General features: G+C 45.9%; 1 protein-coding gene, 2 long non-coding RNA genes and 1 pseudogene across 12 annotated transcripts; 3 read left to right on the forward strand and 1 right to left on the reverse strand.

Moving 5' to 3' along the window:
• Positions 1–2,015: 2,015 nt before the first annotated feature.
• LOC127331122 (UDP-glucosyltransferase UGT13248-like) lies at positions 2,016–4,175 on the forward strand (annotated as a pseudogene).
• A 1,502-nt stretch (positions 4,176–5,677) lies between these two features.
• Positions 5,678–8,137, reverse strand: LOC127331137 (uncharacterized). Its single transcript, XR_011751347.1, has 4 exons — positions 7,666–8,137; positions 7,498–7,595; positions 6,745–6,887; positions 5,678–5,939 (listed from the first exon to the last, which is right to left on the reverse strand). It is a non-coding gene; the product is annotated as an uncharacterized lncRNA (long non-coding RNA).
• Positions 8,138–13,363: 5,226 nt separating this feature from the next.
• Positions 13,364–22,312, forward strand: LOC139835954 (uncharacterized). 10 transcript variants are annotated; one of them, XR_011751338.1, is made up of 12 exons: positions 13,364–13,903; positions 14,929–14,997; positions 15,095–15,464; positions 15,611–17,027; positions 17,126–17,495; positions 17,643–18,092; positions 18,991–19,112; positions 19,199–19,305; positions 19,981–20,293; positions 20,429–20,502; positions 21,667–21,730; positions 21,864–22,312. It is a non-coding gene; the product is annotated as an uncharacterized lncRNA (long non-coding RNA). The 10 variants fall into 10 exon arrangements; XR_011751336.1 differs by having other exon boundaries at positions 19,981–20,273; XR_011751335.1 differs by having other exon boundaries at positions 19,981–20,502.
• A 2,527-nt stretch (positions 22,313–24,839) lies between these two features.
• On the forward strand, positions 24,840–26,861 carry LOC127331129 (UDP-glucosyltransferase UGT13248-like). The gene is made up of 3 exons (XM_051357198.1): positions 24,840–25,594; positions 25,803–26,187; positions 26,290–26,861. Exons 1-3 carry the CDS (start codon positions 24,938–24,940, stop codon positions 26,643–26,645), a joined length of 1,398 nt encoding a protein of 465 aa, XP_051213158.1. The 5' UTR covers positions 24,840–24,937; the 3' UTR covers positions 26,646–26,861.
• Positions 26,862–27,560: the final 699 nt, after the last annotated feature.

Raw genomic sequence — 27,560 nt, forward strand, 5'->3', positions numbered from 1 at the left:
CCAACCAAGTGATTACAAATCAGCCCGTAAAATTTTTCTGTAACAAAAGTGCATGTAAGTGTAGCATTATTGGTTTCTGTTTATCAACCAGAGGTTCACTCTGATTTTTTTTAACTAACACGGAATCATGTACACGAATAAGTGGGAAAGTGAGACTAGCTCAAGTGCTCAACCTGGCTGGGGGAGTGGATGTACAAACCTAGCATCTGAGTTCAAATTCTCACGGAAGCGAATTTAGATCCTTATTTATACTTGAGTCCCATGCTGGTTCTGAAACTCATGCAATTTATCTTGAGGACTATGCTTTAATCTTAACCAAGATTAAAAATCTTAGTACTCATGTCAAATAGCAGTGTGCATCCCTAGTTGGTGCACATGCCGAGAAGTGAAATTCTCCCCATTTTTAAGGTCTTCCTAATCGCTTGACCAGGTAACAGACCAACGTGTACGTGTGTACCTCCACCCTAGCCGCCCCTCCACCCTAGCAGGCGCCCACCCTCTCTCCCGGCGCCGCCGCCCACCCACCACCACCGACCCCTCCCACCCCTCTCCTACCTCCCCAACCTTCGCCCCGGGTTGTCTCGCGTGAGGCGGCTCCGGGCGATGACCCAAACCCTAGCCAGAGGCCGACCGATCTCCCTCCTCCTGGCTGCTGTCGCCATCGGTGTCGGCCCGGTGGCAGCCGCGCCCGGCTACCAAAGGCAGGGGCGATGGTGGCGCACCCATGGACTCCCCTTCGCGCGGAGGTGGGGTCCTTCAGGGGCGGCGATGGTAGACAGCGGGTCTGGTGGTGGTGGCCTTCGGCTACATCACCTGTATCATGGCGGGGGACGCGGTGGTGTGGCGGATCTCGGCGGGAAGGAAGGGCGGCAGCGGGATCGGATGGCGGTGGCAAGGTACATGGTCGCGAGGCAGTGGCATTGAGGCTCGGCCAGGCTTTCCTAGCAGCCAACCGTCTCCGCGTCGTGGGTGTGCGTAGCCACTATCCCGACGGCTGCCGGCCTCCACTGGCCGGGTTGGAGGAGGAAGATGGACCGTGGTTCCCAGCCATGGCGGCGACGTGGGGGCCGTCCATTCCGGTTTTCATGGTGGTGGTCCTAGGGTTCTTTCGCGAAGATGAAGACGTTCCGGATGCCGATCTTTCTTCATCTAGCCGGAATGATGAGTTTCGGAAGGCTCTGACGCGAATGGAATAGTGCATCTTTTGCCTGGAGTTCACATGATCGGGTGGTATTCGGTCACGCGCACCCATGCTTTTATTCCGACTGTTTGGTTCGGAGGAGGAACGACGTGAAGATCTGTTACGTGTTGATATCAAGAGACTTTTGGTCCATGATGAAGTCGTAACCGAGAGAATATCATGAAGGCGGGATTGGGGGATTAACTAAAGAAGGTTCAAGGCTTCGCAATGTTGAGGAATTTTCTTGGTGTTCCGGGATTTGCAACAGTGGTATGAAAGTGGGGGCGACAACACAGGTGAAGTTCGGAGTCCTACCTTTCTGGGTGAAAACTCAAGGTCTAACTTTAACTGGTTGTGCCTGCCAATGACTTTGTTGGAGGCATTATTTTAAGAGCAAGGACTATCTTCAGGGTGAAACCCTAAGATCTTTGATCGGGCGACGATGCGCTGGTGAACTGTTCCCTTCTTGGAGGCGTCGCTTTTTGGAGAGTACGTATTTGGTGTTGTCTTGGTGGTGGATGTACTACTGTTGCTACGCATGTGATCTTGTGGCGGAATTTTTATTTCTTAATTTTCTTTTCTCTTCTTTAGTTGTGTGCATCCGTCTTGGCATTAAGGTGGTGCGTTGTTGCGATGGCTGGGTGTAATTGGTATCTTTTGATATTAATATATTCCGTTTATCGAAAAAAAATGTACCTGAATAAGTAAATAAGCAAATGAGTCAGTGTCTCCTCTGCAGTATTTTATGGACGTGATAGATTACTCGGTTGCTGTGAAGCCAACATGCGGATGCGTATGGTGTAGAATGCAGGCGCCTTCCTCGTCCCTTCACTCACCAACAAGAGCTAGCTACTCAAGTGCAAAATCCAGTTTTGCCACCAGACAGGAGCGTGGAAACAAATTTGAGTTGACAGTCCTGAGGAGCAACCTTGCGCGCTACTCTGCTTCGAGTCTTCCCTGCCTATTTATCTGCCGATCCTTGACTAGCTACTGGGAACACGGAACACCGGAAACATGGACACCACCACAGTCACGGCCGCGACGGTCACCACCAGCGAGAGCGTCAACCATGGAGGTGGCGGCGGCGGCGCGAACGTCTTCTTCCTGCCGTTTCCCGCAGCGCAGGGGCACACCAACCCGATGCTCCAGTTCGGGCGCCGCCTGGCGTACCACGGTTTGCGCCCCACCCTCGTCGTCACCCGCTACGTGCTCTCCTGCACCGACCCGCCGGGCGACCCGTTCCGCGTGGCCGCCATCTCCGACGGCCGACGCCGGCGGCATGGCGTCCTGCCCGGACCACGCGGAGTCCTTCTCCCGGATGGAGGCCGCCGGGTCGGAGACGCTGCGGGAGCTCCTGCTTTCGAGGCGCGCGCGGGCGGCCCGTGCGCGTGCTGGTCTACGACCCGCACCTCGCGTGGGCGCTGCCCGTGGCGCGCGCCGCCGGCGTGGCCACCGCGGCGTTCTTCTCCCAGCCGTGCGCCGTGAACGTCATCTACGGGGAGCTTTGGGCGGGGCGCATGGCGCTGCCGGCCACGGACGGGCGCGAGCTGGTGGCGAGGGGAGCGCTGAGCGTGGAGCTCGGGCCGGAGGACATGCCGCCGTTCGTGGCGGTGCCGGAGTCCAAGCCTGTGTTCACCAGGACATCGATTCGGCGATTCGAGGGGTTGGACGAAGCCGACGATGTGCTCGTCAACTCATTCCACGACTTGGAGCCAAAGGTAATAACTTCGGCTTAATTTATACTCCGTACACTAACTCTCTCTCATCATACACGTTTTAGGCAAAACCATGTTAAATGTGTCTCAAAGAACGCTTCCACATGATAAGGATTTAGACCATGTAAAATGTCTCAAACAACACTTCCACACAACCAAGGATTTATTTGCTTTTTTTCCACTTTTTCAACTGAGCAGGAGGCAGAGTACATGGAGTTAACTTGGAGAGCAAAGATGATAGGCCCAACATTGCCATCATTTTACCTCGACGATGATCGCCTTCCATCCAACAAGTCTTATGGGTTCAACTTGTTCAATTGCGATGCACCATGTATGGATTGGCTAGAGAAGCAGGAGATCTCGTCCGTTGTGCTTGTATCATATGGGACTGTCTCCAACTATGACGCAACTCAGCTAGAGGAGCTTGGAAACGGACTATGCGACTCCGGCAAACCTTTTATGTGGGTTGTCAGATCAAATGAGGCACACAAGTTATCTAAAGGCCTCAAGCTCAAATGTGAGAAGATGGGATTAATTGTTTCTTGGTGCCCCCAACTTGAGGTTCTTGCACATAGGGCGATCGGTATGATATATCTCTATATTTCCTTTACTCTTTTTTGGCCATGACTACTAAATAATATGTTAAGTGAAAAAATAAAAATGCATTTTAATTCATGAAAATATACATGTAGGTTGTTTTGTTACCCATTGTGGATGGAACTCAACACTGGAAGCAGTTGCTAGCGGTGTTCCTCTTGTCGGCATTCCACATTGGGCAGACCAACCCACAATCTCAAAGTATGTGGAGAGCGTGTGGGGCATGGGTGTGCAGGCACGAAAGAGTGATATTGGATTCCTAAGGAGTGGGGAAATCGAGAGATGTATTAGAGAGGTGATGGACGGGGAAAGAAATGATAAGTACAAAAGGAATGCTGCAAAATTGATGCAAAAGGCCAAGAAGGCTATGCAGGAAGGGGGAAGTTCAGACATGCATATTGTTGCATTTGCGGCAAAGTATTTGTCAATTTAAAGCTATAGCAACAAAATCTTTACTTCAAAAGAACCATGTATGTAGTGTTTTCAGCCCCGCGGATGCTAAGAGAGGGCAACATTTTATGTATGTTTTTAAACAAAAAGCAACGGAGGAGGCCTCCACAATTCCTCGAAAAACAATGTTTTGTTAGGGGAGTCGATGTACAATCAAACCACTCGGTTTCCACTAATGCTGGAATTTTCGTATATTATCAGACTATGAGAAAAGGTCCAGATGTTATATTTCATTTAAATAATTTCCATAAATTGACAAGGAATAATGATTATTATTTTCATACTGCACGGTTTGAGTGTAGCTTTACTTGATTTTTCTCATTTATTGTACTGAATGTTGCTTATCTTCTTATACAAACTTTGAGAATGAAAGGTTTTGACACACAATGGTAAAGCAGGCAAACAATAATAAGGTGGAGGATAAAGCAGGCAAACAGAACTACTCTAGTATAACAAGCCAAATAACAGCAAGCATGCATTTGGCATATAACAAGCCAAGTGATAGAAAGTACCCAACTGTGATCACTTTTTACCATGTTCAGTAGCTACAGCTAGATAACTAAAACCATCGAGTGAGCCAGCCAATCCTCAACAATTTCATAGCTACACAATATAGTTTCTGTTCGAGATCAACACAGGATACTAAACCAAAGCAGCACGAATACAAATGCTAATCAGCACAAGCAAGCTCTGCTGACATAGACCAGCCGTAGAAACACCACAGCCCGTCAAATTTCCTACCTACAAAATATAGCTTCCATTGGAGATCATCACAGAACACTAAACCAAAGCAGCGCCAACACAACCACACCACCAGAGACCTAAATGGGAAGAGACAAGAGAGGACCTTGACACTCACCTAAACCCACCAAGTCGAAGACGAAGGCCACCGCTGCAAACCGGATAGATCTGGTGGCAATGGCTATCTCCTAACCAGCCCCACCAACTTGAAATCCCCAGAGTTACAGCAACACACAGAAAAGGGAAGTGGTCAGGAACTAGTAGAACACTCCAATTCTAAAGCTAGAGAACATTCAAGTCAGGCAACAATTTCCAAGCTAAACATACAGAGTACATGTAGATGTCATTTCCAAGCTAGGCGAGAATTCGTCTACTTTCTACACACTCAACTCAAACCGGGAAAAACTAAATGATTTCCAAGTCACAACCAAATTAGATGCAGATTTCTCATTTATCAAGTCGGCCAGATTTAATACAAGTCAGATTTAATCTACTTTGTTGAACTAGTGGTCCAGATCAGCTCCAAAGAGCTCCAGTTTCTGCCCATATTTAATACAAGTCATGTTTAAGCTTCATCAAGTCAACCAAACAACAAGTTCAATATAAATTCAAGTATAATCCAAAGATAGAGCTATAAATGGTCTGATTTTGAATTTCTTGTCAAACCAAGAAATTCAGCTCAAAAAGCTCTAGGTTTGTCCCACATTGAATACAAGTTGGGGTTAAGCTTGACATTCATAAGTCGACCAAACCCAAGCCCACATGTTCAATAAAAACTCAAGGATAATCCAAAGCACACCGCAATTCAATAGCCTTTATAAAACAGATTGTGTAATTATAAACATGGTCACAAATCGGATTCTTGCTTCTGTAACACTTTGGAACCATTCCAAAAAAATTAATAGCACGTTGATCAGCAACTTAAACATTTTAAAATAAGAAGGCAACACTACTCCAAAGAAAATATGAGCACAATGCATGAGGACATGATCAATTACATGAAACAAATAATGATCAAGTGGCTGATGTACTACTCCATCAACACTTAGGTCAATCAACACTCGCTTTGCAAAAGAAAAGAAAATTATCTCACTGGCACATGAACAAGATAGCAGATAACACACATAATAGCACTTGAAGCAGACTTAAGAGACAACACACATAATAGCAGTTGATCCAGCTAACGGATAGTCACTTTCATGCCTGAACCGTGGGAACCTGGGCACCTCATGGAAGCACTAGACTCCGAGGCCTTGCTGAAATAAACAAAGGAGTATGGTCAAGAACATTATTGTAAAAATACATGGGCAGCACTACATCACTACATATACAGATCATGGAAAACAACTCAGAATATAGAGTAAGAAATTATGTTAGGAAACTACCATTAAGTATTCCAGTTTATGTAACTAATTAGGTGCAGATATGGACAACACTCTTAACATCAAAAGTTGCACGATTAGAACACTCAAAATGAAGCAGACTAGCAAGTTAACAGCCTTTATATACTAGAGCTCGTAATTAAAACAATGGTCACGAATCAGATTCTTGCTTCTGTGCTACACATAGAACTACTCCAAAAAAAAATACTAGCACGCTGATCAACTATTTAAACACGTTAAATCAAGAAAACAACACTACTGAAAACAAAGTACAAGAAAAGTGCATCAGGACATGATCAACTACACTAAACAAATCATGATGAATCAAATGCACCATCAACACTTGCTTTGCAGAAGAAAAGAAAAGTATCTCATCAGCACAGGAATAAGATAGCAAATACTTGAAAGAGAACTAGGTGACAAGGTTCTATTACCTCCACAACACCAGATCATAACAGCAACAAATTTCTTCAACTTCAAGAAGCAATAGCAAAATATTTCAGAAAACCAAACAACTTCAGAAATAGCACAACAGCTACAGGTAGATAGCACTGCTACCAACACAGTTTACCAACTGCAGTAAAAAAACCAAAAAAAAAAAACAGGGCATGGCTTGCAAAACACGCAAACACGGCCATGAGACGCTAGAAATAATGAGATTGCCTGGACCCCATGCAACCTGGACATCTCATGCTCCAGGAAGCCCTGATCTTCCACGGGGAGAAGCTGGGGGGCCAGCGGCAGCCACCGCAGCAACATCAACAGTCCACCGCATCCGCCGCTGCGGAACTCGTGTGACAGATGGTGCGATATCCCCTCACACTGGCCACGAAAAAGAAATTAGACAAGCCAAAGCGTGTTCATTAGTAAAAACATACAGAATTCACTCTCCAAAAAGCTAGTTTTATTTAACTAAATGGTGTCAAACCAATTACAAGAACTACAAGTGAATGAACTCTAACACATGCTTAGAGATTAAGTCTGAACATACCAAAACTGCATGGTTAATATACTAATCAGAACAGACCATAGCAACTAAACTGTCCTTCCTAAATTGCTCAAACTATACATGTAAAGAAGGTTCACATAGAACTGATTTGCATCGATATGCAACTGAACGTGTGCCAACAATTTGCGTTTGCTCTTCCCAAAAATTACACGGTTAATATAGTAAAAAGAAGCAAACCATTAGCGACTAGTCGTCCTTTCTCAATTTCGCAAACTAGAAATGTACAGAAGGTTCACATAGCACTTATCTGCATCGATGTGCAACAAAACGTGACAAGCAATTGCATTTCTTCACCCAAATTTTTTCTTGCAGCTACAAACCCAAACTTGCATGATTAATATACTAGTTAGCATCAGGCCATAGCAACCAAATTTCCATTCTCAATTGCTCAAAGGTATACATGTACAGAATGTTCACACATACGTGATTTGCATCTATGTGCAGCCAAAACGTGACAGCCACTGCACCCCGCGCACGGCGGCGACCATCAGCAGCGCGTCCCACCTGGCTCCTCCGGCTGCCTGCACAAGAAAGAAGAGATTTTTTTCAGAATGGGGAGAAGCGGATTGGGGATTGAGGCACGACTCATACCTCCAGCAGCAACCGAAGGTGGTCGACGCAGCGACGCCGCTGGACATCTCCACCCACAGGGCCACAACCTCCAGACGCGCGAGAGCCTGGCGGTGAAGGGCGCGCGCGCATGGGGACGGAGCGGCGGAGGCGAGGACGGGGAGGGGGACGCGGAAGAGCAGGGGGGAGGTTCCGCCCGCGGCTTCCTCGACGCCCACTTAGGGGCGCGGTTTTAGGCTCGATTGGGGGCGCGTCGGCAGGGGGCGGCGCCGGACGGTGAGGAGGTCGGGGCGGCCGGCAGCCGGCGAGGCTGGAGAGGCAGAGCTGTGGCGAGGTTGCGGATACAAGGAGCCGTGGCGGACGGCGTCCATCTGGTGATGGAGAAGGGGCGGACGCCGGCGAGATGGAGAGAGAACTGGGCGAGATCGATGGAGCGGTGAGTCGGAGAAAACTGGGCGAGATTTCGATTTCGGGAGTGTTTTGTGTTGTTTTGGTCAACAAAGGAATCTGATTGGCCGTCAACGCCTCCTTGATTCGCGAGATCGTGACGTGCTATACTTACTGCTAATAACTAATCAAGCTAAGCTGGCCTCCTCGATACTGTACTCATCAGTCGTTGCGTTCGATGTAGACATGCAACGTGCTTATTATCAAACCTCAGTAAATATATCTAGGAGGCGACTGTGGTTCATGAGCGATCATCTTGTTAGAATTTGGTCGCCTGCTAACTTACTGAGATGTTCGCTCGTACTCGTGCTCATTAACCCCATTTCGCGGACGTTCATCTCGTTAGATCAATCCGGTCGTTTTAAGCTTCTTGAGATGTTTGCTCATCCGCGTAATCATTTGCCCATTTCACGCTCGGTCGTCACGTTAGAATCTCAGTAGCATCGAAAATCCAATTGCAAAAAGTTGAGATGCCAGAAGCAAAAATATTTACAAGTTCTTCATGCGGGCCCGTAATGACTTATATGTGATGGTGGACTTGTTTTTGGCAAGGCCACGAGCCATGATGTTTAGGTCTAGACTTCAGATCTAATGTTATGCGAAGGGTTCAATTGTAGGGTTTGGGTCTAAAGTTTGTGTCTAGGGCCGGTAAGATGTAGAGTTTAGGTCTTGGGGTTAGGTATGGGACTAAATATATGTATATAAAAGAGCTTTGTTGAGTGTCCGAGATTCTACATGCTAGACAAAGGGATTATGGTGGGCAAAAAACCCACACATGTCTTGTCTTTGCCTATGTACCCCGCGAGATCTTGGTGTCACTAGGTAGTCTTGTCTATCATATGTCTTCCGATCATGGGAGAGATGCTCTCGGTGCCTAACCAGGCCCCCTATGTTCTTCCGGTGGTCTTCATGTCTTCGGAGCCACGAGGTTCTTAGCGGGGCTTGCCTATAGAGCTTTGTATTTCTACTCTAGGCTCTCAATTTTGTGAGACTTGTACCTTTTTTCTAGATCTTATCGATTCGTCTCTACTTGTCCGACGTCGTAACCACAACCGACGAGTCTGACCTCTTACGACCATCCCTTCCAATTTATCTCCTTGGTTGTGCCCTAGTACGTCTAGTCGCTTCCCGGTGGTGTACTTCGTCGAGGTTGGGGTGCCACCATGTCCATTGAGGACATGAGATTGGTTGTTATTGCCTTGTTGGGGACACGGGGTGTACGTGGTTGTGTTAGCTAGGGTGAGTTAAGTCCGTCAATGGTGGAGGATGTGACATTTGGTCGTTGTCAGTGCCATACGTGTTTAGTCGAGGATGCAACTGATGTAGGCATAGAGAGTTTCTCCATATACATGGAGTGCAGTGCAGGTGTGTAGTTGCTGTATACTCTCTGTGAATGAAAAAAAAAACATAGAATGGTTTAGACATGCGTAAAAGAGCTACATGCATGTATGGTCATTTAATTTTATCGATTGGGTAGGCATGCCACCTCTCTGTTCCCATCGGTCTAGCGTTGGCGGCATGCCTCCCGCCATTGGCAGGGAGGCTGCTTCCATTTCCCGTCCCCCCTGGCGAGCGATGAGCACCCCACAAACGAGGGGCTTGCGGGAGCATCCATACCGCCCCCTGTCATGCTCGTGCCGGCCCTCTGTTGTGGCAGACCGAGCCACAACGAGCTAGCCTAGCAAGAAAGCCAAGCGAACCAAGGTGGGGAAGGGCGGAGCTGCATCCGTCGTACGTCCCCGTCTATGGGTTATTTCCTCGAATTTTGTTTTGTTTCTCCGGGTATATATAGATCAAATTTGAGATGTTTGCTTGGAGCTGCATATAGTTTGTAGGTCCAGATCATGGCATCAGAAAGTACATGAAAAAATAGTTTGCTTGATTCAACATACTCCTATGTAGAATGTAGTGCAAGAGTGTAGTTAGCCATGTCTTTGCCAATGTACACTTTTATACGCCACTGCTGTCGTGTAGGGAGGTGCTCCATCTTTAATCATCATCATTATTTTCTTTGGAATTACCATGCTCGCGCGGACCCACCTCAAAACTAAGCCAATCGTAATTTTGTGGTGGGTTGGTTGGAGCAAATCACGGTAGTATAACAAATCCCACCGATTAATTAAATTTGTGATGCAGTTTCTAGTTTTAGGGAGTGATAATTAATAGTAATCCCGGTAAACAAGGAAGAGCTACCGTATGCAATTTGCTTTGATTGGGCAATAGAAAGGGGACGCAATTAAAGTTGTACCAAATCCAGTGCCGGCAAGATTTGCGTGGCGGGTCTTAGATGGAGCGGCGACGCCTTCTTGATTCATGAGACGTGGCATAATGCTAATTAATTCTGGCCTCTTTGGCTCCTCGCTACTTATTCGTGTGTTTCCTTCCATGGATGTTACTAGGACAATTTGCATGCATCTCACGTAGTAGTACTACTACGTGCTAACTAGCTATAGATGACATCCAATACTACCGATGTGCACAATCCATTTAGCGAACAAATGTACTTAATAGCTACGTGGTTCCTATTCATCCTCCTCCTCGTACGCCATCTGTGACCGGTAGATCATCGCCATCATTTCCCGCTTTTTAACGAATAGCAGCGGCTCTAGTTTCGCATTACGACTCCGTCGGTGGACTGTCCCCGGCCAACGCCGGGAGGTTGAAGAGGGTATGCGCCGCTTGCTCTCTACCACAAGATTGTTATTTTTTTTATCCCTACCCGAACCCTGCCGCCATGATGTTCACGGTCCTGATGAACATGCCCCGGCCTTCGTCATGGGTGAAAATGTCTATAGGCCGGCAACGCCCTCGCGTAATCACATCATCGAGTACAAAATCTACTATAAGGGTCAGATCACCATAGTGGTGGACACACCAAGGCTGTTTGTACAGGTGATTGATGGTTGTGCTCAAAGAATCTGAGGAGACCAATGTCGGTACGTAACTAGGTGCTCGAGGTCGAAGGCGGGAAGTGGAAGGAGACCAATGTCGGTGTAGTTTAGTTATGAGACTCCATTTTATATGTTGGCATCCTCGTATTTTCACATTGGTTGGATGAAAATTCCGTACTATTTAAACAAATAATATATTTACTAGCAGTTGATCATATTTTTATTATCAGTTTTCCATTTCACGGCCAAAATAATATATTGGTAGAGCTAGTATAACCTCTGTAAACGCATCTAGGCGGCGACCGCGGTTCAAGGACCGTCATCTCGTTAGAATCTAGTCGTCTATTCGCTCGTCCTAGTGGTCATTTACCCATTTCACTTTGCTCGGTCATCACGTTAGAATCAGTAACATCACAATCCAATTGAAAAAAATAATGAGATGCTAGAAGCAAAAAAAAATTACAAGTCCTTCATACGGGCCCATGATGACTTATATGTGATGATGGACTTGTTTTTGCCATGACCCATGATGTTTAGGTCTAGACTTTAGATGTAATGTTATGTGACGGGTTCAATTCTAGGGTTAGGGTCTAAAGTTTGTGTCTAGGGTAAGATGTGTAGTTTAGGTCTTGGGGTTAGGTATGGGACTAAATATATGTACAAAAAAGAGCTTTGTCGAGTGTCCGAGATTCTACACACTAGACAAAGGGATTATGGTGGGGAAAACCCACATGTGCATGGTCTTTGCCCATGCCCTAGATCGAGCCCCCTCTACTCCCGCGAGACCTTGGTGTCACTAGGTAGTCTTCTCTATCACATGCTTTCTGATCATGGGAGAGACACTATCGGTGCCTAACTAGTCCCCCTATGTTCTTCCGGTGGTCTTCATGTCTTCGGCGCCACGAGGTTCTTAGCGGACCTTGCCTCTAGAGCTTTGTATTTCGACTCAAGGCTCTTAGTTTTGTGAGACGTGTACCTTTGTCTAGATCTTACTGATTCATCTCTACTTGTCGGACGTCGTAACCACGGCCGACCAGTCTGACCTCTTATGACCCTCCCTTCCAATTGGTCCCTTGCTTGTGCCCTAGTACGTCTAGTCGCTTCCCGACGGTGTATTCCGTCGAGGATGGGGTGCCACCATGTCCATCGAGGACATGCTATTGGTTGTTATTGCCTTGTTGGGGACACAGGGTGTACGTGGTTGTGTTAGCTAGGGTGAGTTAAGTCCGTCAATGGTGGATGATGCGACATTTAGTCGTTGTCGATGCCATACGTGTTTAGTCCGAGGATGCAACTGATGTAGGCACTAGAGAGTTTCTCCATATACATGGAGTGCAGTGTAGGTGTGTAGTTGATGCATGCTCTCTGTGAATGAAAAAAAACATAGAATGGTTTAGACATGCGTAAAAGAGCTACATGCATGTATGGTCATTTAATTTTATCGATTGGGTAGGCATCATGATGTGTCTATACACACGTGAGAAGCTACATGCAAGTCATTTTTCTTTTGGCATTGAGACATTTACGCATGTAAGTACTAAGTCCACGATGGAAAACTGATTTTGGAGCAGAAATTTTGGAATTGGGCCGAGCGAATATTTAGGTAGTCCAAAGCGATATGAACCGATGGCCTTGATGCTCCATGTCATGGACCGGTGACGTGAACTCAACAAATTTAACCAACCCACAAACGAGGGGCTTGCGAGAGCATCCACACCGCCCCTTCCATGCTCGTGTCGGCCCTCTGCTGTGGCAGACCGAGCTACAACGAGCTAGCCTAGCAAGGAAGCCAAGCGAACCAAGGGCGGGGAGGGGTGGAGCTCCATCCGCCGTCCCGTCTATGGGATATTCCTCGAATTTTGTTTTGTTTCTCCAGGTATATATAGATCAAATTCGAGATGTTTTCTTGGAGCTGCATATAGGTTGTAGGTCCAGATCATGGCATCACAAAGTAGATGAAGAAATAGTTTGGTTAATTCAACATACTACATAGAATGTAGTGCAAGAGTGTACTCTAGTTGGCCATATCGTTGCCAATGTACACTTTTATACGCCACGGCTGTTGAGCAGCGTCTAATTTGCAACCCCGGAAAATCAACCATGGATTTAATGCACCGCATAGGGAGGTGCTCCTCCTTTAATCATCATCATTATTTTCTTACCAAAAACTAAGCCAATCTTAATTTTGTGGTGAGTATAACAAATACCCCCGATTAATTAAATTTGTGATGTAGTTCCTAGTTTTGCGGAGTGATAATTAATCCCTGTAAAATTTACGGAGTAGTAGTAATCCCTGTAAAATTTGCTTTGATTGGGCAGTAAAAAGGGGGCGCAATAAAAGTTGTACTACCAAATCCAGCGAGGCTGGCAAAGATGAAACGACGACCTTGACCAGCCAAAACGCAAATCCACCCAACTCCCTCGCCGCTCTGCGGCCGGCCAACCCAACCAACTCCCTCGCCGGAGTCGCCGCCGGACAGCCCCTCTGCCTCCCCTGATTCCCCTAGACGCCGGCTTCAAGGTCCTCGTCATCTGGAGCGCGCCTGGAGCTGGGCGCCCCCGTCGTGGCGCCTCCCGTCGACGCACCAGTCGTGGGCGACGGCCGCCATGTCTCCCTCCACCCGCCTCAATCTCTGCCTCGACGCACCAGTCCTGGGCGACGGCCCAAGCTGCAGCAGCAGCAACAACAGAGGCCGGCGTTAGAGGTGGAGAACCTCCTCCATAGCGTCCGTGGAGGTGGAGCTCGCCTCGGGGAGACAAGGAGGGACGAGATGGTGGTCGCCTTCTTGGAGATGCGGCCGCCGGCGACCTCCTGTACAACCTCCCCGAGCTGTGGCCGCCGGCGACGTCCCCCATCCGCTGCTGCCGGAGACCACTCCGTCCCTCTGCCGTCGGCCACCTCCCCAACTTGCAGCTGCCCGGTGAGGTCCCTCACTACATACTCTGCGTGCACTTGCCATTTTTCCTTCAGATTTGGGTAGCGTGTGTGATGATAACAGCATTGCTTGTCCCTGCACATTTGTAGACAAAAATAATAATTCTGGAACACATGTCCTGATTCAAAGAAAAATGTCTGAAATGTCAATGGTTAAGAAAGTGCAAATGTATATGCATGGTCCCATGCGGTGTTCTTTTGTGTGCATACTGATAAGCAAATAGAAATTCAGTGCTGGTGTTGTCATTACATTCGAATGGATACTTCTCCTCTCTATTTCCTCTGCCTGAAACATCACTATTGCCGGAGTTGATTCAGAGCTGCGTGTGTGTGTGTGTCCACTGGGAATAGGGAGGTGAGCGGGCTTGTGTTGGTCCTGACGGTGCATTTGCATCTGAGGGATATGAGTGTACATGTTTGCTAGGTAGTAATCTTGAAGGAGTAGCCAAGTTGGCAGTATATAGGTAGTGATCTTGCAGTTTGGTCGGTTTACTTTTATATGATAAAATAGATACTCGATTTCATTCCAAGGAAGATAATAATAAGGCGTTCCTCCTGTTCTTGCTACTGAATACCTCCTATTCATGTCAACCTAAATACTGACTTTTTTACATCAATGGTCTTGTTTCTCACTTGATAGCGTCTAAAGAAAAAAAATAAGGGATGCTGTTCACGGTTGCTGAATCGATGTGCTTACCTAGTTTTACCATCTCACTTGTTTCGAAGCACGCAGACAAGCAATGCTAATATAGGAGCACGGAAAATGCAGAACTCTTGCATCTTGTAAAAAACTGGTTATCTTTAATGCGTAGGAAGTCCGAATCTGTTCTGCAACATTACTTTCTTTTGTTTTGAAATATATCCGTGTAGGCTCATATGATCTACATCTAACAGTTTTTTTTGCTTCTGTTTTAATATATCTTAATAGAAAATTTTGTAATGTGCACAAATTTCTGAAGGTCTTTCTAGTTTTGAATTTTTAATATTGTCAACTAACACTTTCTATTGCAGGACTTGGAGGAGGAACACATTGAGGACCTTGCTTTGTTAGATCCATCATCGTCCACTAACTCCATGAAAGTAATTGCTCTTTATTCCCTTTATTCTGTTATGATTTATGAGAACTCATGCAACATTTTCCAAGTTCCGAGTACTAAAGTTTATAGTTTTATTGCAGGATCCTGTTGAAAGTTCAAACTGAACAAAGCTTTGCACCATGGGTGCTGAGAAGCAAGAGACCAATGGTGGTAAAAGACAGTGTTGCTGCTGCTGCCGCTGTGTTGGTCGGAACACGTGGCCAGCTCGGTCAGCAGCGTCAGCGGGATGAGGATGTCGAGAATGTGAAGTGCAGCTACAAGCCGCTGGAGCTGGCATTGACAAGAAAGAAGACAACATTGTTGGTAGCTGTGTGAGTTGAATGTATCTCTGCACTAGAGCTTCCTAGCAGTTTAGTTAATGCAGCCACAAGAGCAGCAGGCAGCGGTGTCCTTAGCGATGCACCGGTAGTTGAAGTGGTACCCACCAATATGACAACGGCCTTCTCGTAGGTAAGGCCTGGCTCCTCTTTTTTTTAAGTTCTACAATTTTAGCATATTCCATGCGTTTGATGCAAAATATTACTGTAAATATATTATAGCATGCAATTTCCTTGACTCCAGATTGTTGTTTTCTGATTTTTTTGCATCTTTTGCAGATCGCTCCCACCGCATCTCTCAATCCCCTTTCTCCAGTCAATTTGCTGACATCGCCGCAGCCGCTTGGTGCTACTCCCTGCTTCTCACCCCACCTCGCTGCTCAGCTGCCGGGCACCCAACCACACCCACCCAACTCCCTCGCCGCCAGACACCCCCGCCCACCCAATCCCCTCCGCTGCTGATTCCGGCGCGTCCGCCATGCCCAAGACGTCAGCTTCAAGAACCTCTGCCTTGTGCTGGTCCTCGCCATCCGGAGCACCTGGAGCTGGGCGCCCCTGTCTCGCCCTCCATGGTGCCTCCTGTTGACCTGCGCTGATGTTTCTTCTCCGCCTCCCTCCCTGCCCCGATGCACCAATCGCAGGCAATTACACAAGCAGCAGCCAAGACCAGCGCTGGAGGTTGAGGACCTCCTCCGCATCGTCCGTGTCCTGCCTCCGTGGAGCTCACTGCAAAGATGCAAGGGGGAGGAGATGGTCCTCGCCTTCATGGAGTTGCAGCCACCATCGGTGACCTTCTGGAAAACCTCCCCGAGCTGCGGTCGCTAGCAATGTCCCCGACTTGCTACTGTCGGTGACCACTCTGTCCCGCCGCCGTTGGCCACATCCCAATCTCGCAGCTGCCAGTTGATCTCCCTCTCCTCCCCCCCTCCATGCATTCCATTTAATTTTCGCTTCTTTTTATTTATCATGTTGATGCACTCAACTGGACACTGCTAGCTACGACGCAGTACAATGTACAATGGTCGTGCATGGCATTTCTTCTCTGCTGGCCAGTGAGTGCGTCGATATGTCGATGGATTTATGATACTGGCTTGCTCTTTGTTGTATAGAAAATGGAAATGGGTTGCTACTCGTTTCTTCTCAGTTGGCCAGTGAATGCGCCGATATGTCGATGGATTTATGATACTGGCTTGCTCTTTATTGTATAGAAAATGGAAATGGGTTGCAGAACTGTTGCATCTTGTAAAAATCTGCTTATCTTTAATTTGTGCTGATTTCAAGCATATACATGTAAGGTCGTATAATTCAAAGTCAACACAATTTGATACTATTATCTTTGTAGGATTGTAGTTTTAGTACCATCTCTTGTTTCAAAACAAACAAATAACTCAAGGTCTTATGATAATGAGTGCGAGTACAAGGCTTAGGAAGTTGGAATCTGTTCTGCAACCTTTACCTTCTTTTGTTTTGATATATATCCGTGTAGGCTCATATGATCTACATCTAATGCCTTCTTTTGCTTATGTTTTAATATACCTTAATAGAAAATTTGTAATGTTTACAAATTTATGAAACTCTTTCTTGTTTTCAATTTTTGAATATTGTCAACTAACATTTTCCATTCCAGGACTTGGAGGAGGAACACATTGAGGACCTTGCTTTGTTAGATCCAGCATCGTCCACTAACTCCATGAAAGTTACTGCTCTTTCTTTTCCTTTTATTCTGTTATAGTTATGAGCACTCATGCAACATTTTCCAAGTTCTGAGTACTAAAGTTTATAGTTTTGTTGCAGGATCCTGTTGAAAGTTCAAACTGAACAAAGCTTTGTACCATGGGTGTTGAAAAGCAAGAGACCAATGGTGGTACAAGACAGTGTTGTTGCTGCTGCCTCTGTGTTGGTCGAAACACGTGGCCAGCTCGGTCAGCGGTGTCGGCGGGATGAGGATGTCTAGAATGTGAAGTGCTGCTGCTAGCTGCTGGATCTGGCATGGACAAGAAAGAAGAAAACATTGTTGGTAGCTGTGTGAGTTGAATGTATCTCTGCACTAGAGCTTCCTAGCAGTTTAGTTAACGCAGTCGCAAGGGCAGCAGGCAGCGGTGTCCTCAGCCACACGCCGTTAGTTGAAGTGGTATCCACCACTATGACAACGACCTTCTCGTAGGTAACGCATGGCTCCTCTTTTTTTTGAGTTCTACAATTTCAGCATATTCCATGCGTTTGATGCAAAATATTACTATAAATAAATATCATGCGATTTCCTTGACTCCGGAATGTTGTTTTCTGACTTCTTTTTTTGCATCTTTTGCAGATTGCTCCAACCGCATCTCTCCCCCAATCCCCTTTCTCCACTCAACTTGCTTACACCGCTGCACCCTCTCGGTGTTGCTCCCCGCTGCTCGTCCCACCTTGCCGCTCAGCGGTAGACCACCCTACCACACCCACCCTACTCCCTCGCCGCCAGACACCCCCACCCACCCAAACCCCTCTAGCCCCTGGTTCCCGCTCGACCGCCATGCCCAAGACGTCGGCGTCAATAACCTCCAGCAAGTGCTGGTCCTTGCCATCCGGAGCGCCTGAGCTGGGCGCCCCTGTCACGCCCGCTATGGTGCCTTCTGTTGACCTTGGCTGCTGACCCGCCATTGGCGACATTCTGGAAAACCTCCCCGAGGTGTGGCCGCCAGCGACGTCCCCGACCTGATGCTGCTGGAGACCACTCCGTCCCACTGCCGTCGGCCACATCCCAAACTTCAGCTGCCAGGTGATCTCCCTTCCTCCTCCCCGCTCCATGCATGCCTTGTAATTTTCGTTTCTATTTATTTATTTATCATGTTGATGCACTCAACTGGAAACTACTAGCTCTCAACGCAGTACAATGTACGATGTCCGTGCATGGCGTTTTTTCTCTATTGGCCAGTGAATGTGTCCTTGATTATTTTTGCAATTACACTCGGAACAAGAGATAAAAGAAGGATGCAGTACAATACGATATGATGGTTGATTACTGACTTGTATTACAGCTTAGAATGCTTATTATGTTTGTTGTCGGTTGTTCTCTACTCCGTTAGATCACATTGCCAATTATGTATCTTTTGTTTGCTCTATTGTAATTACTTGTGCAGTCTAGTATTTTGTCAACTTCTTAGCATCTATTTCATAGGTGTTGATTTTGTCCAGTGTTCAAATCTAATCGAATTGAGTATTTCAAGAAACAATAAAATAATGAGTTTTATCTTTGAGCCTTCGTCGACTCCCCTATATTCCTTCTGGTGGCTTTGGGTACTGATTTCAGAATTTAAGCCTTGTAAACACGAGTAATATTGAGTAGCATGAATCTCTTCATCATTTCTACTATGTTTCTCGCCTTGTGATAAATGAGTACATTTGGCAATATGTATGAAGACTTTCTTACAGAAAGTCAGCGACTGAATTCGTGTAGTGCAGTTTCCTCTTGTTCTTGCATATAGCTTCTTACATTGGATTAGAAGTTTAGAGTGTTATCCTTGTGTGTTAATATTGAGTGATGGGACTGAAAAAAGGTGCTGATGTTAATATCTTACCTAGGTAACAATACTTTTAGTATAGCATTTTCCATAAGTGTATACACGAGGCATATAGGCATGTACTTGCATGCTTTTTAACAAGGTTCTTGCTTGCAGTTTGTAACCAGAAAACCTTGTATACTGCATATATACAAGAAGAGGACCAAGAATGGATACATACAATAGAGGAAAAGGAAGTGACCCTGAATTCTACCACGAGGCTTCAAGTTTTCAATGTGGTAAGGTACTGCACCCACAGCAAGTCTTATTAAGAGTCGTTAGCTCTTACTGATGCCTTTCCATCTGCATTCCGCATGTGTCTAAGGTCGCGGAACCGGAGGATTATGCCCCTGATGTGGCCACTGGATCAGGCCGGACATGCTTTTTTTAAAGATGTGCTTGGTCTTTGATGACATGAGATGCTTCTCTGATGTGAGTATGTGGCGAACAAGATTATTAGTGTCAGAGTCAAACATCCACTTTGTGTGAAGCTGATTCATCGCTGCTGCTTTGGTTCAGAATGTGTTGTGCTGCAAAATGTTTTCTCCGGCGTTTGAAAATTCTGTGAACAATTAGCATTTATATGTTGTGCTAATCTGTAGATTGGTATGGGTGTAGCACAGTTCACTCTACTCTGATCTAATCAAATAAAGAGAAAATGACTACTTTGGACTGTAAGATAAAGATAGAGGTGATCTGGTTAGTTTCCTTGGTTCTTTCATTTGTAGAGATTATTTTCATAGGTATCAGCTCAAACCAATGAAATATCCAAAGCTAAACTGAGCTTCAGGTTTACATTGTTAGGGAAGTTTGCCCTGTCAGGGTTTGGCAACAATGAGTGCCACATCCTTGTCCTTCGTGCTTGCTGATTTTTTGTTGATAATAGCAGACTTGATGAAACCAAAAATGGTAACACAAATGCCATCTTAAAAAAAGTGATAACACAAAGGCCGTGCTTTTTTAATTGAACACAGAGGAAACTGTTGTCTGCAACCTAGCGTCTATTGCCTTGCAATGTTTTGTAAGGGAAAATGTATGTCTTCTCAGTGTTTTGCTGTCCTGGAGATTGCATTCTTGTGCTTTATTATCGATAAACTTCTGTTGCAGGGTGTGTTTTCGACTTTAGCTTGAGAGAACCTGGGTGGATTTCCAGTTTGTTTTGTTTTTCTTGTATTTCTTGAGGGGCGGTAGCTGCTGCTGCACTAGCTGGACTGCTAGGTTTTGGTTTCAGTGAGGTTTGGCTTGTTGGCTCTCTGCCAGGATGTTGTTGGATTGGAATGGTGCAAGGAATGTGAATATTGCCTCAGTTCAAGACATGTATGCATGCGTCCCCATTTGTGTGTGTGTGGCTGCCGCATCCATCCATCCGCCGGGAGTGCGTGTGTTGGAAAGTAAAACCGGTAGGTGATTGATTCATCTGGTAAGCTGCCTATGGTTTGTGTACCTCTGAATTCATCAGTAGTTGATTTGCCCGAAATCGTTGTTGTTCCTCTGCTTCAGCCACCTACGTTAGTTTATAGTTGTGACTGTCATATTTATGGACTCCTGTATGCAGGCTAAGAAGGACGCACATCTTGTGTGGGTTTGCATGAGAGTGTGGACTGGCTGTCCAGCAACATTGCCAGCAAGGTTCGTATTGGTGTCATTGATTCTTTTTTTGGCAAATCATTTGTAGTTCTTATTGCATTTATTTGAATCTACTTCTATGGAATATTTCCAAGACATGTTCTACATCTTGCTTGAGGGTTAGAATTATCGAGGCCTTTGAATCGAGATGGAGATGCGATCGTGTCAGTTATCCTTAGGGTCCTTGTTCACCGGTATCTCAATTTCTTAGACATTGCAAGGGCTAATTTTTTAGCTTCTTCTAACTAAGGGTTTCAAGGGTTTATGTAGTTTCACATTTTGCACATTTCCCACTTTTACTCTACCACTTTCAGTATTATGCATGCTCTGCTATTCTCGAAGTATGATCAACTCTGGCACCGCCGCACCAGAATTGTCGCATGCAGCTACTTTTGTTTGTGTCGGTGTCAGCTGTGGAATTGATCCCTCTGATCTGGGCTGAAAATTTAATTTTAGCAACTAACTTAATCAACTGAGCAGCTTGAAAGTTTATAAGGAATAACTTAGGTATCAATAATTTCAGTTATTTGGATGAATCTAAAACTTGAAACTCTCTGCTTATGTGCTAACTCCTATTCCTCAGGTTATGCACTTGTTTTTATCAAAAACAAATGCAACACACAGTAGAAGCCTCACCATTTTATTCCCACTAACATAGTTCACCAAAACGAATTGAGGTCCAGGACCTGGGACGTACCATTTTGTTTTGTCTTCCTTACCAGGGACCTCTCTGGGATACTTTACTACTCTAGAATCTCAACCAGGTGGAAGTTTTTCTGTATTAGAACTCTACACATGCTATTGATGTTCATTTAATTTTGAATTCTGGTCAGCTAGATCATTTTCAATCACTAGAGGCTACTGCATGTGATAAGTTTTATGATACCCTTGTTCTAGATTACTAGAGTATTTCAGAATTCAGGTGTATCAGTGTGTATTTGTTGCTTTAGAGTTGAATGTAGAGCCATTTAGGCTAGATTGTTCTACTCTATTCAGGTGTATCAGTGTGTATTTGTTGCTTTAGAGTTGAATGTAGAACCATTTAGGCTAGATTGTTCTACTCTATTTGCGGGTGCAGGTTGTTCATGTAGTTTATCCCTTTCTTGAACATTTATCAGTTGCCTTATGAGGATTAAGTGGGATTGGCTTTTTTTTTTGTTCTGTTAGGCCACCTCCAGATAGAAGAACACACATACACTCCCAACCATGTAATTTTGGCTCAATCTGTGAGGTATATATATGCCTGTTTCTTGTTTATGGCGAAATTTTCCAAAACCCTTGCTAATGAAACTAGAATTGATTAGCTAGGTTAACTGCTAGTTTTCTCTCTTCATTCACTGCTGTTTTTTTCTCGAATCAACCAGATGAGATGGATCAAAGAGAGCACATGAACTATGCACTAAGCGATGAATCAGTCTACATGTGACTTTTGGAATGGATGGCGGCAGTTCCAGTTTTTGTTATGTTGTTGTGATCAGCTGGGTAGCAGTGGCAGTGAGGGAGATAACTAGGGGCTGAGGGTTTGCATGGAGATCATGCATATGCGGCTAGCAACAACACTTGAATTTGTGTGTGAATATATCTTTTGTTCACTTGGTAAATATGTTTTAGCTAAATGTAACTTGGAGCTCATAGAATTCTTCCCTAGCATTCCATAGAAACTATGGATGGTGAGAGAAATACATTCTCGGTTTTCTCAGACAGGTTTGATAGAGCAATTTGTAGGAGCAGCATTATTATTGTAATATTATCTATGAACCATTGTATCTTCTTTTATATGTAATAATGGTTTGAGTCCCTTTTACAGTACTAATGGTGAAGACCTTTGCTCGACTGAACATGGAGATGTATTATCATATCAGTGCAACCTTTTTGAACTATGTAGAAACTTATATTTGCTTGCCTTCATTCATATTTAATTCTCGTGCAGTGGGCAGGCAAGGCCTAGCGCAACCTGTGACAGGACCTTTTTATATGTATGTCCAGTCCATGAGACAAATCAGAAATGTTACATAAGAATAGTGATCCAAACGAGGAAGAGATTGGACCATTTCAATTTTCATCTACTACACAGGATGTCGAAAAATAGCAACCGAGTTCTCAGAATTTAATTCTTTCTTTTGCATTGTAAACGAAAAATCTTGCCTTGTTATAACAGCAGAATCTAATGCCTAGCTTAATCACAGAGAAAACAAATCTGGTAGGCTTGAATTATCCCACCTTTAGCGGCAACACCAATAATAAGTAAGATAAGAAGCTCAGCTCATCCCATCAACATTGGAACCGATCAGTTAGCCAGCTTGGCAGCCACCCTTGAATAGGAGCGTCATCCTGTTAATGAAGTCTATTTGGCACGTACACAAGATTGTATATGTTTTCGTATGTGCATGAGTAATATGAGTATGTCTGTAATTTCGCACAGAACTTTGGATGATGGCTGGAAAATAATTCTTGCTTCTTGAACGCGCCGGACGGCCGGAGCTGAAGCAACGCAGTAAAATAAAACATGACTATATCAGTGCGAGTGCGAATTCTATGCAGTACTAGTACTAGCTTTACTTGAGATTGACGGATCTATCCAGCTACTACTACTCCGTGCTTTTGGTTTCCTCTCAGTCGATCGCTCCCTTAATTTCGCTAGGTCCTTGGAATCAATGAGGACCCAGCGTGATTACTACTCCTCCTTCACAGTTTATTAGGCGCGCGCGTACCCTAGATCATCAATTTAACCTATATAATTTAAATTATATAATACAAAAATTATATCATTAGAAAATAGAACATCTGAACTTTCTAATGATATATTTTTTATAACATATAACTAATGCTAACTTGATTAAATTTGCAACCTAGGGATACGCGCGTGCCTTATAAACTGTAAGAGAGGGAGTAGAGAACCATTTACTATTAGGAGTAGAGAACCATTTACTATTAGGAGAAAGGAATCTGTGATTCGTTAAAAAAGGTCACGAGCGGCCAGGACCAACCCACCTCTTTCCAACCATCAAATTCGCTGATCCTAGAAACTAGGAGCAAACAAAACCGAAATTGCGTCTAATCCCATCAAAGTCTATGCATGGATGAGGATGGGCAATACACATGCATTTTTTCCTTGGAATTGAGGGAGCTACTAATTCTTAGTACGTGCTTTTGGAATTCTTCCACCTGATCGCTCCGTTAATTTAGTTAGCTCCTTGGAATTAGTAAGGGTCCATCGTGATTACTGGAGAACCGCACTAAGGTTTATAGGAGAAACGAATCTGTAATTGGTGAAAGAGGATCGTGAGTGGCCCAGGCATTTTGGCAAGCCACCAAAACGCCTCCCCCCCCACATAATTGCTGCCTATAACATGACGAAATGAATTGGTGCGCAGCCATGAAATTCTAAGGATTTGGCTGGCCATATTTCTGCCTATAACGGAGGAAGTAGTGAAGTCAATGCATGGATGAGGATGGGCAACGCGCACACACATGTTTTTCCTTTGGATTGATGGAGCTATTGTTTCTTGGCGTACGTGCTTTGGCTTCCTCAGATTGCCCCGTTAATTTGGTTAGGTACTTGGAATTAGTAAGGGCCTGGCGTGATTACTTGATCGAGAACCACGCAATAGTTATTAGAAGAAATAAATCCGTGATTGTTGAAAGAGGATCACGACTGGCCGAGGCGTTTTGGCAAGCCATCGCACACCTCCCTCCACATTAGTGCTCCTTCCACCCATCAAATTCGCTGCTCCTAGAAACAAGGAACAAACATGACCGAAATTGCCTCTGCTAACTCCATCTTCTTCCCGCCATACCTCTCCTTCCCCTTCCCTCAAAATTCAAACTTCAAACCTTGATCTCTCCCAGTTTATAAATATGAGATGGGGTTGAGCCAACGCGTGCGTCGTGTGTGACTCTTTACTCGTCGAGGAGAGGAGAGGAGAGGAGAGGAGCAGGACACTTTGTGCCGCCGGCGAGGTAGGGATTGCCGACGCAAGCGAAGGGAGCTGGAGATGTGGCGGCGTACTTAGGTACGTGGTGGATGGCGCTGAATGAAAATCGGTGAGTTCATCGGTCGTCTCGTTTATCTTCTTTTCAGATCGATGATTGATTGATAGACATATGAGTACTAGTAGTAGTAGCATTGGAATTTGTTGTGTTACGCAAGCAGATGAGAGAAAAGAATATTATGCGGCAGGCAGTTTAGCTTCTTTTTAGTTTCTCAATCGATCCTGAGAGAACGGACGGATTTGCTTTGACTTGTCGTCGCAGAGAAAATAGGTTCCGCCTACGATTCAAACAGACGAGCTCAACAGCAGAGCTTGCGTATTTGATGGACAGTCACAGCAGAGCTTGAGCAGAAGACCTTGAGCGTCACTCTACCGCATCATACTTAATTCCCGCTCCAATCCCAGGCCAGCCGGAAGCGGAACCGGAAGACGCTGACTTCACGGCGATGGACACCACCGCCCAGGGCAGCGGCGGCGGCGGCGGCGGGCGCGTGTTGCTGCTGCCGTTCCCGGGGATGCAGGGCCACGCCAACCCGATGCTGCAGCTCGGCCGCCGCCTAGCCTACCACGGCCTCCTCCCCACCCTCGTCCTCACCCGCCACGTCCTCTCCACAACCCCCCTCAAAGACTGCCCCTTCCCCGTGGCCGCCATCTCCGACGGCTTCGACGCCGGCGGGATCACCTCCTGCCCCGACACCGCGGAGTACCTGCGCCGGATGGAAGCCGCTGGGTCGGACACACTGGCGCGGCTCCTGCTCGCCGCCGACGTGCGGGTGCTCGTGTACGACTCGCACCTGCCGTGGGCGCGGCGGGTCGCGCGGGATGCCGGCGTGGCCGCGGCCGCGTTCATGACGCAGATGTGCGCGGTGGACGTGGTCTACGGCGAGGCGCGCGCCGGGCGGGTGGCGCTGCCGCTGGCGGACGGGAGCGCGCTGCGTCGCCGGGGTGTGCTCAGCGTCGATCTTGGACCGGAGGACGTGCCGCCGTTCGTGGCCAAGCCCGAGTGGTACCCGGCGTTCACGGACTCGGCGCTAGGGCAGTTCGACGGGCTGGACCAGGCCGACGACGTGCTCGTCAACTCATTCCGCGACCTGGAACCCAAGGTGAGCACTACCTGTTTGTTGTTTTGATCAGCTGAAATCTTATATGACATTGGGCATCCTCTTATCTCATATGCTTTAAATTCAAACATTGGGCTAAACAGCTTCTCCATGGATAACTGAAAAATAATTTTTGACATGCTATTTGCTAACAAAAGACTCTGCTCCGTACCTGTATGACAAACAAACTTCATATTTTTGGATTGTGCAGGAGGCAGATTACATGGAATCGAGATGGCGTGCAAAGACCGTCGGCCCGACATTACCATCCTTCTACCTAGATGACGATCGTCTGCCATTGAATAAATCCTATGGTTTCAACCTCGTCTCTAGCACTGCTCCATGCATGGCATGGCTAGACACCCAAGCTCCTTGTTCCGTGGTCCTTGCATCCTATGGCACGGTCGCTAACCTCGACACGGCACAAATAGAAGAGCTAGGCTATGGATTGTGCAATTCTGCACAACCTTTCGTTTGGGTGTTGAGGTCTGAAGAAGCAGAAAAGTTGCCTGAAGAACTTCGTGGCCAATGCAACATGAAAGGCCTAATTGTTTCTTTTTGCCCTCAGCTGGAGGTATTGGCCCATAGAGCCACAGGTACAAAATTAACTCATTTCTGTATATGGATAAACAAGGCAAACAATTGTTAGTGGCATGTCGCAAGAATTGAAAGTAAGGTTTGCAATCTCCCTAATGCAGGCTGCTTCTTGACGCATTGTGGATGGAACTCAACAACCGAAGCAATTGTCACTGGTGTACCCATGGTGGCAATACCACAATGGGCAGACCAACCGACAACCGCAAAGTATGTGGAGAGCGCTTGGGGGATTGGTGTGCGTGCACGTCAGGATGGCAAAGGCTTGGTGAGGAGGGAAGAGGTGGAGAGGTGTATCAAGGAGGTATTGGGTGGGGAAGAGTATAAGAGGAATGCTTCCAAGTGGATGCAAAAAGCCAAAAGGGCAATGCAGAAAGGAGGGAGCTCGGACAAGAATATTACTGATTTTGTGGCCAAGTACTTACCAAATTCAAGATCATACGAAGATGGTGATTCTTGATGCATTGATTTAAAGTCAACCCTCGCAGATTTAACGTCTTTTCCATAGATTTTGGTAGTCTTGGAGTTGAAGTAAAACCACATTCCTATCTTTTATGACTTAAGAAGGAGCTTACTGTATGGCAAACTGATTGTTCTCAGTTGCTAAAAAAATGTTCAATTAATACACTAAAGGTTTGCCAATCAAGAAATGAAATTATATATTGGTAACAAAGAAGGGATACTGTAAAATCTGTAAATTTGACTATGTGTTAAGAAGCATTAATCACTGCAACTTGCAATATGACTAAGTCTCAGATATATTGGTGTAAGGAAATATTAACCATAATTCTTACAAAGATCACAACAATGCACAAATGTGGTGAGATGAATCATCCTACAACGTTGCGGGGTTATTTAATTTGGAAATTAGATTAATCCTGCACGTTCCAAGCTAAACCAGTCAGTGCATGCATGAATACATACGCGTGCATGTAGCTAGCTCGTGCATGGCCCGACTTGAAATTAAATGGTCACTTTTGTTAATTTTACGTCCCGATGGCGGTGGGCGCGAACCAACCCAAAATTACCATCCGCCGAGGAGTTGATGGCGTGCTGTGGGGATGCCAACCGATAGCGAGAGAGGCCACGGCACAAGTGACTACTATTGGTTTCACCAAGGCTCCATGGTCAGCGATCCGCGAGACCCAACTCGAGGCCTGAGATTTTGCTTTCCAGCATTAATTAGTGCAAGTCCGAATCAATTCATTTCCTATAAACGGGTGAAGGACTGATGGAGCGAAACGGGGTGTCCCCTGAAATTCGAACGATTTGGCTGGCCATATTTCTGGCTATAACGGAGGGAGTAGTAAAGTCCATGCACAGAGGAGGATGAGCAATGCACATGCATATTTTACCTCGAGATTGATGGACCTAC

This window comes from Lolium perenne, chromosome 2 (assembly GCF_019359855.2).
Source record: "Lolium perenne isolate Kyuss_39 chromosome 2, Kyuss_2.0, whole genome shotgun sequence".
In the NCBI taxonomy this organism is placed as follows: Eukaryota; Viridiplantae; Streptophyta; class Magnoliopsida; order Poales; family Poaceae; genus Lolium; species Lolium perenne.